At 36.7% G+C, this 16,493-nt stretch overlaps 1 protein-coding gene across 2 annotated transcripts in view; it reads right to left on the reverse strand.

The window, feature by feature from the left end:
- The window catches only part of TOX (thymocyte selection associated high mobility group box), a 308,730-nt gene that overhangs the window by 38,007 nt on the left and 254,230 nt on the right, over positions 1-16,493 (reverse strand). For both annotated transcript variants that reach the window (XM_008000714.3, XM_073018101.1), the window contains exon 4: positions 6,308-6,589. In XM_008000714.3, the coding sequence (XP_007998905.1) occupies positions 6,308-6,589 (282 nt within the window). The remainder of the gene's footprint in view (positions 1-6,307; positions 6,590-16,493) is intronic.

Here is a 16,493-nt window from a genome sequence, read left to right on the forward strand (position 1 = left end):
CTGGGAGAGCTGTTTAATGCACACTATCTTGCAGTAATCGCTGTAGTTTAAAATAGATTTTAATCAAGCACCATCTGCATAATAGGCTGAACAAACAACATAGAACTCCACTTATAACTCTTATCATATAAAGTAAATATTATAAACTCCTCTCCATAGAAACAGGGCATATAACAGCACTTTTTGTGATGTTTCAGTGAGTGAAAATTTTGCTACTTAAATTCATTCTCTCTTTTCTAAACTATGCCATCTAAAATCCCCTTATGAGAATAAATTCAAATAAGCATGGAAAGTAAGTCATCTAGTTACTGTGAAATCAGCAAGGCTGTAATACTTCTTTCATTTTACAATTGGGTTTATTATTATCTTTAATAACGATATGCTCTATGACTCAAAACATCAATTATAGAAAAATGCATATGAAGTGCTATACTTTTGAAATGATTCACAGGTGTGGGGCATTGTATCAGTGTCATAGTTTGTAAAGCAATTTCATTTTTAAGGATCTTTGATTCTGCCAAACATAGCTGAGTATGACTTTTGAATGAGTTCAGTAAAGGCACTCAGTGGCCTTATGTGAAATAGGAAGTTTGGGCTAATGTCCAGAAAAATCACTTTAAAGTGAGAAGAAAGGTTGGTTGTTATTTTATATACCTACTGGTTAAGTTTATCAATTTTATGAGATCCACTTGGTCTTTTCTAAATTTGCTGATGTAGGGAAATATGTTTACTTCTTATTCTTTTGGATTGAGGGCTTTTACAGGCTTACAGAGAAGGCAAGCTGTTGAGGTGGGGTCCCGCTGAATAAAATGCCAGGCGGCTATGTTAAGTCTCATTTTGTTTTTATTCCATGAATGAATAAAGTATGCTCAGTCATCTAGGGTATGTATATATCCTGGCATAATTATTACTTGAATAAATTTCAGGAAAGATGATTTGGAATCAGGTACTAACTGGCTGACTAAATTTTATCATTTTCTCCTGAACTAGTTTATTAGGCTCAGCCTTAACAAATAGGATACTTTTATTTTAAATAAATAAGAGGCATACATTAGTTTAATTGCTGTGGTCTAATAAATTCTTTAAAAGTATCATACACATTATACTATATAAAGTGAACAGTTACAATATAAGTACAGTTCAATGATGAAAATACCAGACTTCCAAGTCCTAGTTTTAAGTATTCTGTCCCACTGCTAGTTAGATAAAGTGACGTGACATTTGGTTCTAACACTGTTTGATTTCACTTAATATTTGTAGAAACCTGTCTGTTCCTCATTTCTACTTTATTCCAGGAGTCTTCTTGTCTTCAGAGCAGTGGTAAATAAAAACTCCTACTCTAAAGGCTTATTTAATTGCTGCTCTAGTGATTTATCCTATTTGCTTTGAGAAAAAAACCTCCTGCTTCTGTCTAGTGTGGCAGAGCACATACATTGATGAACTAGCAAATTAGTCACAAACTCTTAAAGGCAAAAACTAAGCGAACTCAGAGAAGACGCAGCGTATTAAAGGCAGCTTTCATATTGAAGATACTGTTGAACCTCGTGTGAATTTGAGTTAAGAGTGCAAGAGACAGAAGACAAACACCATGCCTTACCAAAAGCAAGATGTTTAATGGGAGAGGTCCTGTTAAAATCAAGAGGTAAAAGAATTAGACTGTCAGTGCAAGGGTGAAGTAACATTCCCTTGTATGTGACCTACTGTAACATGCAAGAATGGCTGCTCTGGAACTTTGATACAAATGAAGAGTGGAACAAAATCTCTTGTGTTCATTCACAAACAAAAGCCAGCATTTGCAAGATTTGTAGCCTGAACATACACTTTGTGGGTGGTCTAAAAAATTCAGGCCAAGTGTGGTTCTTGATTGTAATGGTTCAAAATATGTGGCAGAAACAAATATAAATCATCCCCAGAGAAATCACTTTTAAACAAGCTCTAAAAGAATTCTTACAAAGTTCTAATACATATTAATTCTCATTTCAAAAGTACGAAAAGCAAAATGAAACAAGCTATTAAAACCAGCATATTCAGACTTCAGAATACTTCATGTATTGAAATTAGCAAAAGAAGGTATAAAACAAATATGTTTAACATGCTTAAAAGAATAAAAGAGATTAAATACATGGGTAAAGAGCAAGCAACTAAAAAAAGAAGTCCAAACTCATTTGAGAAGGAACCAAATGAAACTAAAAATATAAAATATTTGAGATTAAAACTGCAATAGACCATTTCAGATTAGGTATAGCTGAAAAGAGAATTATGAACTGGAAAATATGTTAATCAGAATGTAATACAGAGGGGCAAGGAAATAGAAAATATGAAAAAGTTGTGGAAAGGAGAAAGTCTAATATTCATCCCCTCAGAATAACATCATAAGAAGGGAGCAAGAATGGGATAGAGGCAGTATCTGAAAAAAATAAGGAACGAAAATTTCCCCAAAATTGCTGACAGACAGAAATGATTACAATCAGAATGCATGCAAAGAAACCCATACATATCACCATGAAGCTGCAGGACACCAAAGACAAGGGAAGATCTCAAAAGCAGTCAGAGAGTAAAGTCAGGTTACTTTCAAAGGAAAGACAGTAAGATAGTAAATTCTCAAAAGCAATAGTGAAAACAAGGATTCAGTGGAATAATATAATATCTTCAAAATACTGAAAGAAAATAATTGTCAATCTAGAATTCTATACCCAGCAAATGTGTTTTTTAAGGTAAGCATGTTACCTGCAGACCTTCATGAAAGAACATTTTAAAGGCATAAAGAAAAAGATGTCAGGTGAAAGAAATATATAGGTGAATAAATCCAAAGGAAAAATAACTTCATAAAATAATTAAAATAGTGTTTCATGAAGTTTATTCAGCTACAGAATTCAATTAAACTATAGTTAGAATGAACAACAATAACAGCCCCCAGTAAAACTTGAACAGAAGGTGTATGGAGTTAAAGTAATCTAAGAAAGAAGGTAAAGATATTGGTAAATTTTAGACTTTTATATAGTTGTATTCCAGGGACAGCTACTGAAAGAAGAGAAAGAATATAAAATCTCTAATCTCAAAACGGGAAATAATGTAATGAGAAAAATAAGAGCAATCTTAAAGAAGATGAGGAAAAAAGGAAACATAAAATATTTGTGGCATAAACAGAAAGCAACATACTTAGAAAAATAAGCCATTTTCATATTTATATTAATGTAAATGTAGTAAAGGTTTCATTTTAAAGTAAAAGCTCATTTAACTACATGACATTTATAAGAGACAGTCAGATAAAACATGGATATTTTCAACAGAAAAGCAGAAAGTAAAAGGATAGAAAAATATATAATGTGATTCTTAACCCATAATTTCCTTAAAGAGAAAACTGTGCCAAAAATATACGTGTAATGCCAGATACTTTTTGTGTCTTAAAGTATCTCTTATATTACAAATACGGGATTACAGGCTTAGAATCGCAAGCTGCCTAAGTTTGTGTTTCTTTGATGCTTTACTGTGTCTCATTTATGACTTAAGGCTGTCAACACAGTTTCCTAGCAATCAAAATCACGGGTAGTGTTTATAAGGTGATAATTTATTTTACTGATGTATTTACAATATTCCTCTCTGTCAAAACAGACTTATTTCATTTAATTGTTCAATTAGATGAGCTGGAATCAATATGTAATTGCTTAAAGACAGCACAAAGTGTTAAGAGGAAAGCTTTAAAAGCTTTTTCTGGTGTGGAACTAAATATTCTTTTTTAGTTCACTTGTTAGAAATGATTTAAATGATCTTTTTGACTTAATGCTATTCACATTTAACTGGAGCTGTTGCACTACAACATTCCACATAAATCCTACTCATATGTAAAGGAAAAAATCCAGTTTAATCCCTAACTGTAATGAAGAATGCTTTAACATTTTCATCAGAGGATTTTTCTAGCTTAAATAAATATAATAATGTAACTCAAATAAATGAATAGGAGGATTTGAATTGGAGACAACGTGAAGAACGGTGTATAGAATTGGAATGAAGGGTGACTTTTCTTGAGATGGAAAATACATTTAAACTTAACATGACTTTGTGTGAATGTTTGTGCAGATAGAAAAGTCATTTTAATGGATGCAGTCTTAGAAATCAATCCCTAAACTTTCATGCATCGATAATTCAATAATCTATCATTATAGAATATGAATTTTACTATGCAATGCTTACACAGTCCACTAATGAAGAATTATAAATTATTTCAAGATGTGGATATTGAATGATTGGAGAGGACACCCACTGGCAAAGTTTCATATCAGTATGGAAACATGTAAATTCATGCTTTAGCACAATTATCAAATATGGACCTAACAGGTTAATAGCAAATGGCAGAACCCATGAATGTTAATGAATTTCAGATTTTTACCTACTCTTCTACTCATACAAGTGGAAGACTGTGAAAAATGTTATTGTAATTAGGAATAATGCAGTATACAATTTACTGTCAGAGGATGTTACTAATTTTGCATTTAATTTCCTGAAATGTCAGGAATGAATACTGATAAAGACACAATCCAGATACACAAATTGATCTTTACTATGAGCAGTACATTAATTTTTCCCGTTACAATAAAGTACATATCATCTGTGTTTAGCAAATTGACTTGAATTATTCATGCATAATCAACATCTAAATCACTGTCCACAAACAAATTATTGGTGTTCACATTTGGGTTCAGGTACTCATTGGCCATTAGGTGTAATCTAACAGCCAATGAGTACCTGGAGCCATTGGAATAACCTGTATTTTCTGAAGAAAATTATTGCCCTGGAAATGGTCAGCTAAAGGCAAGGCTTTCAGCAGCCCAGTCAATTATTTATGAATATCAATTAGATTCCTCCTGCCGTTTCACCTAACTCATGAGAGGCTGACTCACTGACAACAGGGAGAGATGGTAAGGATGGAGGGACTGGCTTGGGCAGTGTTAGGTTCTGCAGCTGTTCTAAAACGTACTTGGGATTTGTTTCAGTCAGGTATGGTAAGACAGAAGACAAGGAAATGATGATTGTGAGGAAGAAGTTTCCACTCATAGATCCCTGAAAAGAGGAGGCACAGCACAGCATAGCACACAGGGCCACATAGGGAACTACGCAGGTTGGTTAGGAGACAGAAAGAGGGAGAAGACAGAGCATGCCCAGAGCCTTTACTGGGGATTTTGTGGGCAGGAATGGGCAAGGCAGGCTGGCATGCTGAGTAAGCCTAGGACTGGATAGTTTGAATTACTTTGGTGGGCTATGGGCTATAAGGAGTGATCCCTAATTGTCTGACACTTGGCCTAGGGGTGATGTAGGGCAGAGGGAACACTGGCTTGGTATGTGAGAGTTTTTAAAGGAGATGTTTGGGATGCAGCTGTGAATTGTTGGCATGTATACAGAAAGGGGGCTAGCAGGAGCAATCTCTAAAAATTAGCTAGCTCTGAATTTCCAGGATTAAGGCTCCAAATGCCAGAACATCAAGAATACAAAACAATAGGAAAATATAGTCAATGCAGCTATCTTATCTTTGTGATCAGGCTACATAAATTGATGAATCACTATTTATCTGGACTGAAAAAAATTAGCAGAGTTACTAGAAAGTTAACCATGTATATCAGGATTGCACAGTGCTGCTTTTGGTAGCATGTTTATAGTTTAATTTTCCAAAAACAAAATTCTCACAATGGTAAAAAGAAAAAAAGGTGGCTGACATAAAACCCATCTTCTTATTCAGATAACTTAAAAGAATGACTCTGCTAGTGACAGACACACAAATAACCATATTGGCAAGGAGTTAACAAAAGATATGCAATGAATCAACCAGGAATGGAGTCATCTAGTATCCCTGGCACTTACTTTCCACATCCTCAATTTGAAATGGTTGGGTCAGGTGGCCACAAAGGTTTCATCTAACATCATCACCAAACATCTCCTCTCTCTCTCTCTCTCTCTCTCTCTCTCTCTCTCTCTCTCTCTCTCTCACACACACACACACACACACACACCTTTCATTGTACCCCAGTATACTGCCTTCTTAAAATGGTACATTGACTATACAGGCCCGAACTTTTGTAGGCGCAAACAACTTTTATGCTTAACACATCTATATTTAAAGGATTTCTCAGGGACTTTAAAGTGTAATTGGACAAGAAGATGGTTTAATCCAGTTTGTTTGTAACCTCATGATTCATTAACAAAGCAGGTGTCTCACCAATGTTTCACTTGGACGATATAAACTTGTACCCAGCACAGGTCAAAGAAGGTACCTAAGAATGGTCTCCTATAGGTCCTAAAAATAACTTATTCATACCTTAGAGGTATCATCGCCTTCATCTTCATGCACTGAACTGGATGGTGAAGGAGTTGCAGACTTGCTTCCAGGCGGAGATGGTGAGTTGTGGGGAACATTGCTTCCTCCCATATTCAAACCAAGTTGAGCACTTAGCTGTGACTGGTTGATGGTAGTCAGCTGGCCATGTGGCATCATTCCTGGCTGCTGCCTGATGTCTGCAGGCTGGCCCCTTGGTCTCATGGCTGCCATCTGAGGATGGGAACTGTATTGAGCTCCTTCTGGGTTTCGTATATCTGGCATCTACAATAAATAAATAAATAAATAAATAAATAAATAAATAGGAAAGGAGTAATTTTCAAAACATGTTTTGGGCAAAAAAGTAATAATTCTTTAGATTTCCAGATGTTCTGCTGAGTCACAGACACATTTATTTTATCGGGGTAAAATAATCCTAAAAGTATGTATCACCCTAGAGGATAGCATAAGACTACCAAAAGAATAGAATTTGAGAATTCAGTTAGCATCATACTTCATTACTTGAGATGTGATTAATTAGATTTACAGTCTTTCTATGCTAGTGAAATATAGAAATATATTATTTATGTATGTATTTGTATATTATATCATGATCATATTTATATAATGTAAATTTCAAGATGCTGATGCTCATTAGAGTGTCTGTCAAAATTATTCAATTATTAGTGATTACAACATTCACAGCAATTCATTAAACCCTGTTTGTTTTATCTTGATCATTTAAGAAAGGCTTTGGGAGTTAATAAGTGTACTCTTGTACTCAGTTTAAAGTTTTACAGGGTATTACTAGCCAAAATGATCTCCTAACTACCAGATTCAAAACACTGATAGGCTGGTATTAACCAATTGACTGACTATTGAAATGACTACACAGTCAGACTTGAAAGTAAAGCTCTAAAATTGCAAGGTCAACATATTAATCCATTATGCTATCTGAGTCACTGGTTTTTAGCCTTAATAAGACTCACTCTTGTAATTCAAGCAATGAATTTTGTCTCTGCAAAGATTAGAATTAAAAGCATTGGAGGATGAAGCTCTTAAGGTATCTAGAGGTCAAATGTGTTGTATAAGAGGAGTATGGAGAATTTCACTTAACATTTCTCTGGCATTTTCAAACTTAAAATAATGGAGAATATTTCATGGTGCTTATAGGAGCAGCTCAGTTTTTTCATCCCAAGGGGGGTTGAGGAATTCAGGCAGGTAGAGAACACACAAAACAAGAGAGAAAAACAAGAAGACTGTGGGGGAAAAAGATCTATGGTTAAAGTTACACGTTGGAAGCGAAAAAGTAATAATGTTATCTTATTGTTTCATTAGAAATGAAAATCCTACAAAGTGTCAGATGTTTGGCAATGACCTGTCTGCAAATGTTGTTGTGACATGAAAATATTGTGAAGGCAAATTAAGTAACCTAGTCATAAGTTCTTGTTTTTGTTTTTATGATAATAAAATCATTTTCTACCATTTTCCCTCTAGTCATTTTACCAATCTAGTTAGATTCACCTAAAACTAAAACTGAGGCTGTCCAGAGTCCCCATATGTGCCCTGTGTTCTTCTCTGGTACACATTTATTGCCTCCACCATGAGGTCTCTTATTAGTCAATTTCACTCCTTTAGCTCCTTTCCAACTTTGGTTACTTCTCAGTCTTCAGGCACAGTTCAAGGTATCCTAGACCTCCAGCTGGCCTCATGATTTGTACCTGCCTTTTCTAAGTCTGAACCAACATTTTTTCCATTATCCAAACTGTATTCCTCCAATCCTTCAAAAGTAGTTCAGGATTCTCCCTTCTGTGATGTCCCTCATAAAGCAGCTTTTACTATTCAATGGTACATGAAAGAGCTGCAAAGGCTCTTGGTGACAGTCGGTCTATGGAAGAGGAACACTGGGAGGGGTGATGATAGTAGTGCAAGCTTGTTGAATGTTTGTGGAATAAGGATATAAATAATTATAAATGAATAAATGAAGGAGTAAAACCCAAAGAGATCAAATGACTTGACCGAAACCAAAGATAAAACCCACCTCTCCTAATTCCAGTCTTTGATACTTCCCACTGTATTAAGCAGCTGATTCAACATTTTACATATTCCATAAAAAATATTACAGTTAAAGATAATTAAAAATACCTTTTCAAATGTTGTCTACCCAAATCAATAATGGTTTTATCTAGCCCATTCATGTTGCCTTCAGTCACATTTACTAAAATGGTTGTTGCCTCTTCTTAGATGTACATGTAACTTCTACAATCTGATCTTCTTTATGAAGTAATACTAGCTTTCACAGATATCCTTAAAGTTGTGCCAAGGACAGAGAGTACCATAAAAATTAGGACTGACTTTTGAAACTACACAGAAGAGACAGTGTATACTAAATTTCTTTTCAGTCCTACTCTCAAAAGTCCTCAAGTCCTACATGTTTTTAGACCTTTAGCATGTAGAACAGCTCCCATTATGGGCACAGAGTAATGGATACCCGTAAGTGGACACTATCCTACAATGGGCAGTCTTCTTTCCCAACCCTGCACCAAATAAAGCACTACTGTGCATATTCCAACTTATATGTTTTATAGCCTTGTAAATGAAAAGCATTTACTAGCAAAATCATACTTCAACTAAATGATCTTTCTAAAAGTATGTAACTAATTGCTATCTTTATTTCTCCTTCACATAAATCCCAAGTTACAAAACACATACAGTCTGTAACATATCTGTTTTGAGCCCATTTCTTCTCATCCTTTCAGAAATCTTGTGGTTTTAATGTATCAGAGAGGATGGTTTCTAAATTAATTTTCATATGGAGTTCCAGATTTATGACTACAACTAAAAGTGTTCCAAAAGCTTGAAGCAATCTTCACTTTATCACACCTTCTCTCCTCCACTGTCTTGCAATCTTCGAAGATGTTTTCTCATGTTAATTTGTGTAGTGGGTAGATCTCTGGGCACTAAAATCTGCATTCCCACCCTTGCACTAGAAGGAAAAGAAGGTGGGTGTGGCTATGGAAGAGTGAAGTATCAATTTGGGAAAGGAAGGTGAAGTACTCAAGAAGGTACCTCTCGTTCCACAGTCTCACCATTAGTTCAACGTATCCTGTCACCAGTGGTGTTAGGTCAGGCAGACAGCTTGAATACCAACTCAAAGCACACTTTTCCTGTGTGGAGCATGGCAAGCACAAATGAGGGAGCATATCTGTATCTTCAGTCCTCAGATGCACTTACAAACAGTGGGATCTTAACATCCACGGCAACATTTCTGAATTAGGAGGAGTATTTCCATTTACCTTATTTTCCTGAAAGGCATTTCAGTATTAATCACTGCCTAATGTATAATATGGGGAAAATTAAACTCGATAAAGTTTGATTACTGAAAATATGAATAATTATTTAGATCATGCAAATAAGCTAATGTTTTGATTATTGGTTTCTTGCTGTAAAGGTATTGATTGACTACAGCTACATCATGTCAAATACAAAACCTGAAGTAGCAGAATATTATTTCCTGTTAATCACCAATATTTTAAATATATTTTGAACAATTCACTTAAGTCATGCTGAATTGCAACGGTTGTTCTGATTCTTCTCAACTCCTTCACTGACTTCTCTTTTTTCAACAACACCCCATCTCTAAGTGATTCCTTAACATGTTATTCTGAGTCACATTTCTTCCACCCAGATAAAATTTGCCACAGTTTTATTAATGGGAAATGTTCGAAACTAAAATGTACAATTCTGACCTAAATTCCAAGCCTAATTCTGCAACTGCTTGTGAGACCATTACTACTTGAACATCATTCTTGCTAGAAATGTGAACGAAGTTTTCTATTTTTTTTCTGTCTGACCAATATCTGCTGACACCTTCATCTTCCTTGTCACCTCTACTCAAAATGTTGCCGTCATTTTTGACTCTTTCCTTTTCTACCAAACTCTTGTGAGTTCTGTTGGGTTCACCCTAAAACATCAATTATTTCCATCTGCCCTTCCACCCATTTCCACACCCATTCATCTATCTAGGCCTTCATTACCTTCTCACTTGCAATAGCTGCTTAACTAAAATCGGTCTCTTTCCATCTACCCCAAAGAGTGGTACAAAATTAATCTTCATGAGCCATGGGCTCAACAATTCTCCAATGACATCTGTCCCCCAAATTAAATCCAAACTTTTTAGCATGACACGAAACCTTCCAAACGAAACTCACGCCCTATAACCATCCTTCATCTACTCTATTGTTCAGTCAAACCCAATTAATTGCTTCTTTTTTACCTAAATCTCTCTCCCTTAATCATGTGTCTTTGTTTACGCTGCTCTGTCATTATTCAATTACCATTTTTCCGAGAATTTGCTGTTTAAAGTTGTTAAAAAGAGGGGAAAAACCCCCATACTTTGCTCAGTGATTTGTGGTTTGCCCAGTACTTTTACTTATTGATCCTTATAACTTCCCTTTGAGGGAGCCATGTAGGAAGAGCTGCTTTGCACAAGCCCACAGAGAGGTTAAATGATCTCACATCTTTCTATTAGCAAAGACTGAAGTAAAAATGAAATATACTTTTTTTACATACTTGTACTTTTCCCACAATTCCATGATGCCTTTACCATCTTCATATATCCAAACCCTAAATATATGTTAAAGTCAAGTTCAAAAGTCAGCTTACCTATAAAGTTCCAAGAACCTTCTGATTCTGAACTGACAAAGCATTTTGTTTATACTTTCTTTATGGGATACCACTTTAAAATTTATTTCTCTAATGTGTATTGTATCTACCTTCTAGATAGTAATCTCCTTGATTAGTTCATGACTAATGCATTTTTCAATCCCTCTTGAGATATCTTTTAGTTAAATGGTATTCTAAATATTCAAAAATATTTGCTGTGTCAGTATGTAACTAAGGGAATGAATTCATCAGTATAAACTGACTTTAACCAGTCTGATTTTTCTTTTTTCCTGGGAACTTCTTAGTCACAAGATGAAAAGATTTGATTAATGTCCGTTTCCCTTAGTGGCAGAAACTTCAAGCTACCCTCCTACACTCATTTTCCTTTTGTGGTGAAAAATGGGCCCCTCTAGCTGGCTCAAGGAGGGCATTTGTAGCTTCCTTTGCAGCTATGCATGGCCCTGTGACAATGAAATGTAAGTGGAATCCTTGTGTGGTGCTTGCAAGAAGTCTCATTGAAGGGAGGGGCTCACCTTCCTTTGTTTTTTTCTAGTTCCTGCTGGCAAAAACGTGGAGATGATGGAGAGAGCTAGGTAAAATGTCTTGGACCAAGACATGGCACCATAAGGACGCTGAAGGCACAAGAAAGGAACCTGAGGGTGTGATTATTCTGGAACTTGGACAACCTACTTACAGTGGGAGTGAAAGGGAAGTAAATGTCTGTCATTGTAGAATCACTGCCATTTGGGGTTTTCTGTTACAGGCAGCCCAACATAATCCTAACTGATACACCCTAGGAGATTGTGGTGAGCTGAGATCGCGTCATTGCACTCCAGCCTGGGCAACAAGAGCAAAAACTCCGTCTCAAAAAAAAAAAAAAAGCTGGGAGAGAATTTATTTTGTTCACCATTATAGCCCTAGTATCTAGAACAGATCTTGGCACGTAGTAGGAACTCAATACATATTTCTTGAGTTACACTGAATAGTTGTTTAGGTCTGGTACAATTAGGATTGATGATGCCAGTTTCACAGAAGTAATTGTCATAAATCCTTGATCTTTTGGGAACTTCATTTGCTAAATTCTAGGGCTCAAATGTCTCAAAGGTAATTTCTCATGTATGTGTTTCTCATTTTGTTTATTTTCAAGCCTAATGAGCTTCATATTTTCTTGGCAAAATGTCCTGCATGTCACTGGCATTTTAGTGTTGAGTGGCTCTTAATATTTATCTCACCATTTGCAAAACTCTGTCCATTTGAAAATGGGTGCTAGATTTCACTTTTTTGGAAATCAGATCTGTTTCCTAAAAATGCTGTTGATGACCAATGTCAATTAAAATAATGAAGGGGTATTATAATGATGAAGAGGAAATTTCAATTTTTCCAATTAATGCAAAACAAAAGTTCCATTAAAATCAATTAGGAAGCCAAAGCAGAAGTCATGTATTGTCCCACATGACCTGCCTTGATGCTAAGGCCATGTTCCTTTCTCCCCTTGAATGGTTATTGAGAGCTGAAGAGTGCCATGTTGAGGACAGAGCTCAAGGTGGAAACATGAGGCACAATAATAGCTACATATTTCAGCATATGTTTTCACTTTATTTTCTTTGATTTTCTTTCTTTTTTTTCTTCTTTGACATGGACTCTTACTCTGTCGCACAGGCTGGAGTGCAATTGCACAACATTGGCTCACTGCAACCTCTGCCTCCCAGGTTCAAGCAATTCTCCTGCCTCAGCCTCTTGAGTAGTTGGGATTACAGGCATGTGCCACCACACCTAGCTAATTGTTGTATTTTTTAGTAAAGACGCGGTTTCACCATGTTGGTCAGGCTGGTCTCGAACTCTTGACCTCAGGTGATCCACCCACCTTGGCTTCCCAAAGTGTTGGGATTACAGGTGTGAGCCACCATGACTGGTCCCTTGGATTTTCTTTGAAAAGGAAAAGAAGAAAGAAAAACCTTGTTGCTCATCTCAGGTTATTATTTTTAAAAAATGAGTAAGATTTTGGTGTAACTGGAATAGGGGAAAAAAAAATCCTTGGAATAACATTAGTCATGTTAGTGATGAAATGGTGTTAAAATCACATACTTAAATGGCACCAGAATGACGGAGGGCCTGCCTTTCAGTGTTTAAAACTCTGTGTGCTTCACAATCCTTCCAGAGTCTGTATTCCTCCTTCAAATATCTGCATCCTTCCCCATTCAACATGCCAGCCTTGAAAGCTATCATTATCTCTGCCTCTAGCAGACAATCTATATCAAAACAGTTGTACACATAAAACTGCACCACCGCCTCGGCTGGCTCTGCTCTGATCCAGCTGTTAGAGTGAACAGCAGTTGGTGCACAGAGCGCTGGAACATGGGTAGCCCTGAGGCCTTATTTGCTAATGTGGCTCACCAGCTGCTGCTTTCTGTGGTCTTTGCAGGCAAGGCCTGGAAGGCTGCCAGTTGCAGCAGGAGCAGGAGAACGTGAGGAATCTCTGAAGCCCGTCCATTTACCCCTGTCTGTCAGCATTTGACATCCTGAGCTGTGTGGAGTGCTTTCCCCAGGGCAATAAGGAGATCCTGCTGGCTTTAGCTGTGACAAGTGCTTCCTCTTGGTTCCTTTTATACACACTATCAAACACACACTGTTCTTAGCACCTAAAGAAAAACTTCGGAGCCTTGCTCTTGGTTGTCCATGCAGGCCTGCATGATTAATTAGGGCAGGAAGGCAAAGCGGTTTCATTTTTCTTAGGAATAATGCACTCTAAGAGTCTATGAGAAGAATGTAAATGTTGATATTATTTAAGTCCCCAATTTGATCACATATTTTTGCCAGGGATTCAATTAATATGTAAATGTATACACCAGAATAAATGTGTGGGGAAATTTAATAATCAAAATTTATTTATTATTTTCCTAAATGCATTTCCAAGAGAGAGCTTAATTATTTGTTGTCCAAACACATTAAATAAATCGTTTTTACGTGCCCTTCTTGTGATCTATTTATTATTTAGAAATGTGTACTTTAAATAAACTTTATGTTAAGATTTTTGCCATTAGACTTCAATTAGTTGCACTGAACACTGATAATTAACAATGAAAGAGGGAAAATTTGGAAAAATACACATGAACAGAACTTGCTATATTTTTAAAGACTGAGACAAGTGAGGTTCAAAAGAAAGGTTGGACATTTTTATAAAAATGTATTTTTATCCTCAGTATTTTAATTTAGAATAACTTGATTTCAACTCTGCATTTCCAAAAACAAAACTATTTTTGTATTTAATATTTGGAATTTTTGCTTTTCTTTCAAAAGACAATAGCAACAAGGAGGGTTCAGCTTTCTTTACAGTATGCTACAACAGAATACTTGCAGTTTAGTTAGGGTAATTCGTCATTATGAAACAATTTATCACAGGAAAGTAAGAACTCTGAGCATAATTTATTAGATAGTTGCCAAATGGACAGCCATAGCACTCTCTAGAACCACCACCTTCAGGGAAGATTAAAACTGCCTCAGAAACCAGTGCTCACACTGCCCGACTTCTACATTACCTGACCATCACACTCCTTCACACTGTGGTCTCTCCATTGTGGCTTCTTCCATGAATGGGCCCCTTATTACTCAAGGAATTTGGTGGGTTCAGACGAAAACATCACTGATGAGTCTTAAAAGTGATGGCTAAAAATCACACTGGCTAAAAACCATGTCACCAGTTTTGGTGTTTGCTTGTTTGTACTTCCTCTCCCAGGGATGAACCAAAGATCAGATATTGAAGAGCAGCAAGGGACAGAGAGAAAGTGGACCCTGAACCTCTTAACGCCCTCAGTGCCCTTGCCTGGCCTCCTCTGCAGAACCCCACTTCAATTGCTGCCACATCCAGCAGATCCAGAAAGAAATGTCTTAGTTGCCCTAGTGTATGCATCTGGATTTATATTTATAAACAACTGGAAAAGCAATTTTACTCCATTTAATTGGATTTTTTTCCCTTTCCCTAGAGGAGAGGGAGGCCGTGTGCTATTGTGGAGGCAGCCCTGTTCATGACACCTAGCTGCCACTGTTTCTAATGAGTTGTCTTACTTTCAACTTCTTTAACCCCCATTTTTCACCTCGTAAAAAGAGGATAATTTTTCACCAACAAATATTTATTGAGTGCCTGCTATATGCCAGGCACTGTCTTAGGTACCTGGTCTACAGTGGTGACCATGTAGTCGGAAATTGTGCCCTGATGCAGCTCACTTCCTAGTGGAAGAGGCAGACAACACAATAAATATTCTAGGACAGTGATATGTTTTAAGGAGACAAATAGGAGAGGAGCATACTGACCTTAAATGCTTCCTTAAAACATGACTGTGAGGATTAACTAAGATAAGGACTATGAATGTGTTTTATCACAAATGAATTCATTTTTGTGATTGCTGCTCATGCTGATGGCTCTCTTTGGTTATTATCCTTGAGTTGCTTTCCCTGACCAGTTCTGGTCCCTGGTGAGCCACTGACATAATAATGACCAAACATTCTGGCAGCCAAAGGCTTGTATCTATGGGGACCTTCCCTGGGATAAGCAGGGCAGCTTATAGTCACAGAGCACAGGGTTTCACTGAGAGAAAGTCAACAGCACAGATAAAGGTTGAACTTATAACCTGGGTTTTAATAGCTCCCTGATCAAGGCTAATAGGCTAACTGGTAGATACAAAGTTCAAAAACATTTTAATGTATAAAAAGGTATTCCAGTTCAGAGGACAGCATTCTTTTCCATCAACTATGTACATATAATCTCTCCTTTGGATCACAACTTCAGCCGGGAGGTTATGAGGTATAGCGTTGCCTTGTAACTGCACAGTTGGAAAGATGTTCTTTACTCAGATTGAGCCACCTTGTTTCTGATTGCTTCATGCCAATGCCATTTTTCTCCTGCTGTGAATCTTAAACTATCAACGTCAATATTACCAAGTTGGACACACCGTGCTTCAGTGAGCCCTGAAAAGGGCTTCCCTGCCCAGCAAAAATAAAGGAAATGTGCAAATGGGCAACGGGCAAAGTTTACTTTTACTTGACAAGGAGCATCTCTCATAATTGCAGATAATGGCAGGACATGAGAGGCTCATGGACTACAGGGTCCGTCCTGTCTAAAAGAGCTCTGGGGACCATGTGGTCCACCCTCTGGTTCCCAAAACATCTGAATTAGCAGTTCCTACAAATTACATGTCTGGTAAGGGGAGTTTATGAATGTGCTCTAGGTCTACCTATGATTAGAATCAATGAAGCCTTTTATTTGTATTTGTATGGATCATGACTTTCGCATCTGTGCTACAAAGTGTAGGCAGTGTTTTGTTCACAAGGGGCTATGATTTTATACTAAAAGTGCATCAAACATGCTAATGTTTGCTCACGTCTCCTTTGTTTTGATGTGCCCAGAGAAGGTACTGAATAATGTGCTTTATTTCTAGAACACTTTAAAAGGATTATGTGCATTGAAATAAAAAGAATGGATTGGAAGTGTAGGTTAAGTAATAAGACAATTGGTACGTACTGGGAGACA

The sequence above is a fragment of the Chlorocebus sabaeus genome, chromosome 8, assembly GCF_047675955.1.
Source record: "Chlorocebus sabaeus isolate Y175 chromosome 8, mChlSab1.0.hap1, whole genome shotgun sequence".
NCBI lineage: Eukaryota > Metazoa > Chordata > Mammalia > Primates > Cercopithecidae > Chlorocebus > Chlorocebus sabaeus.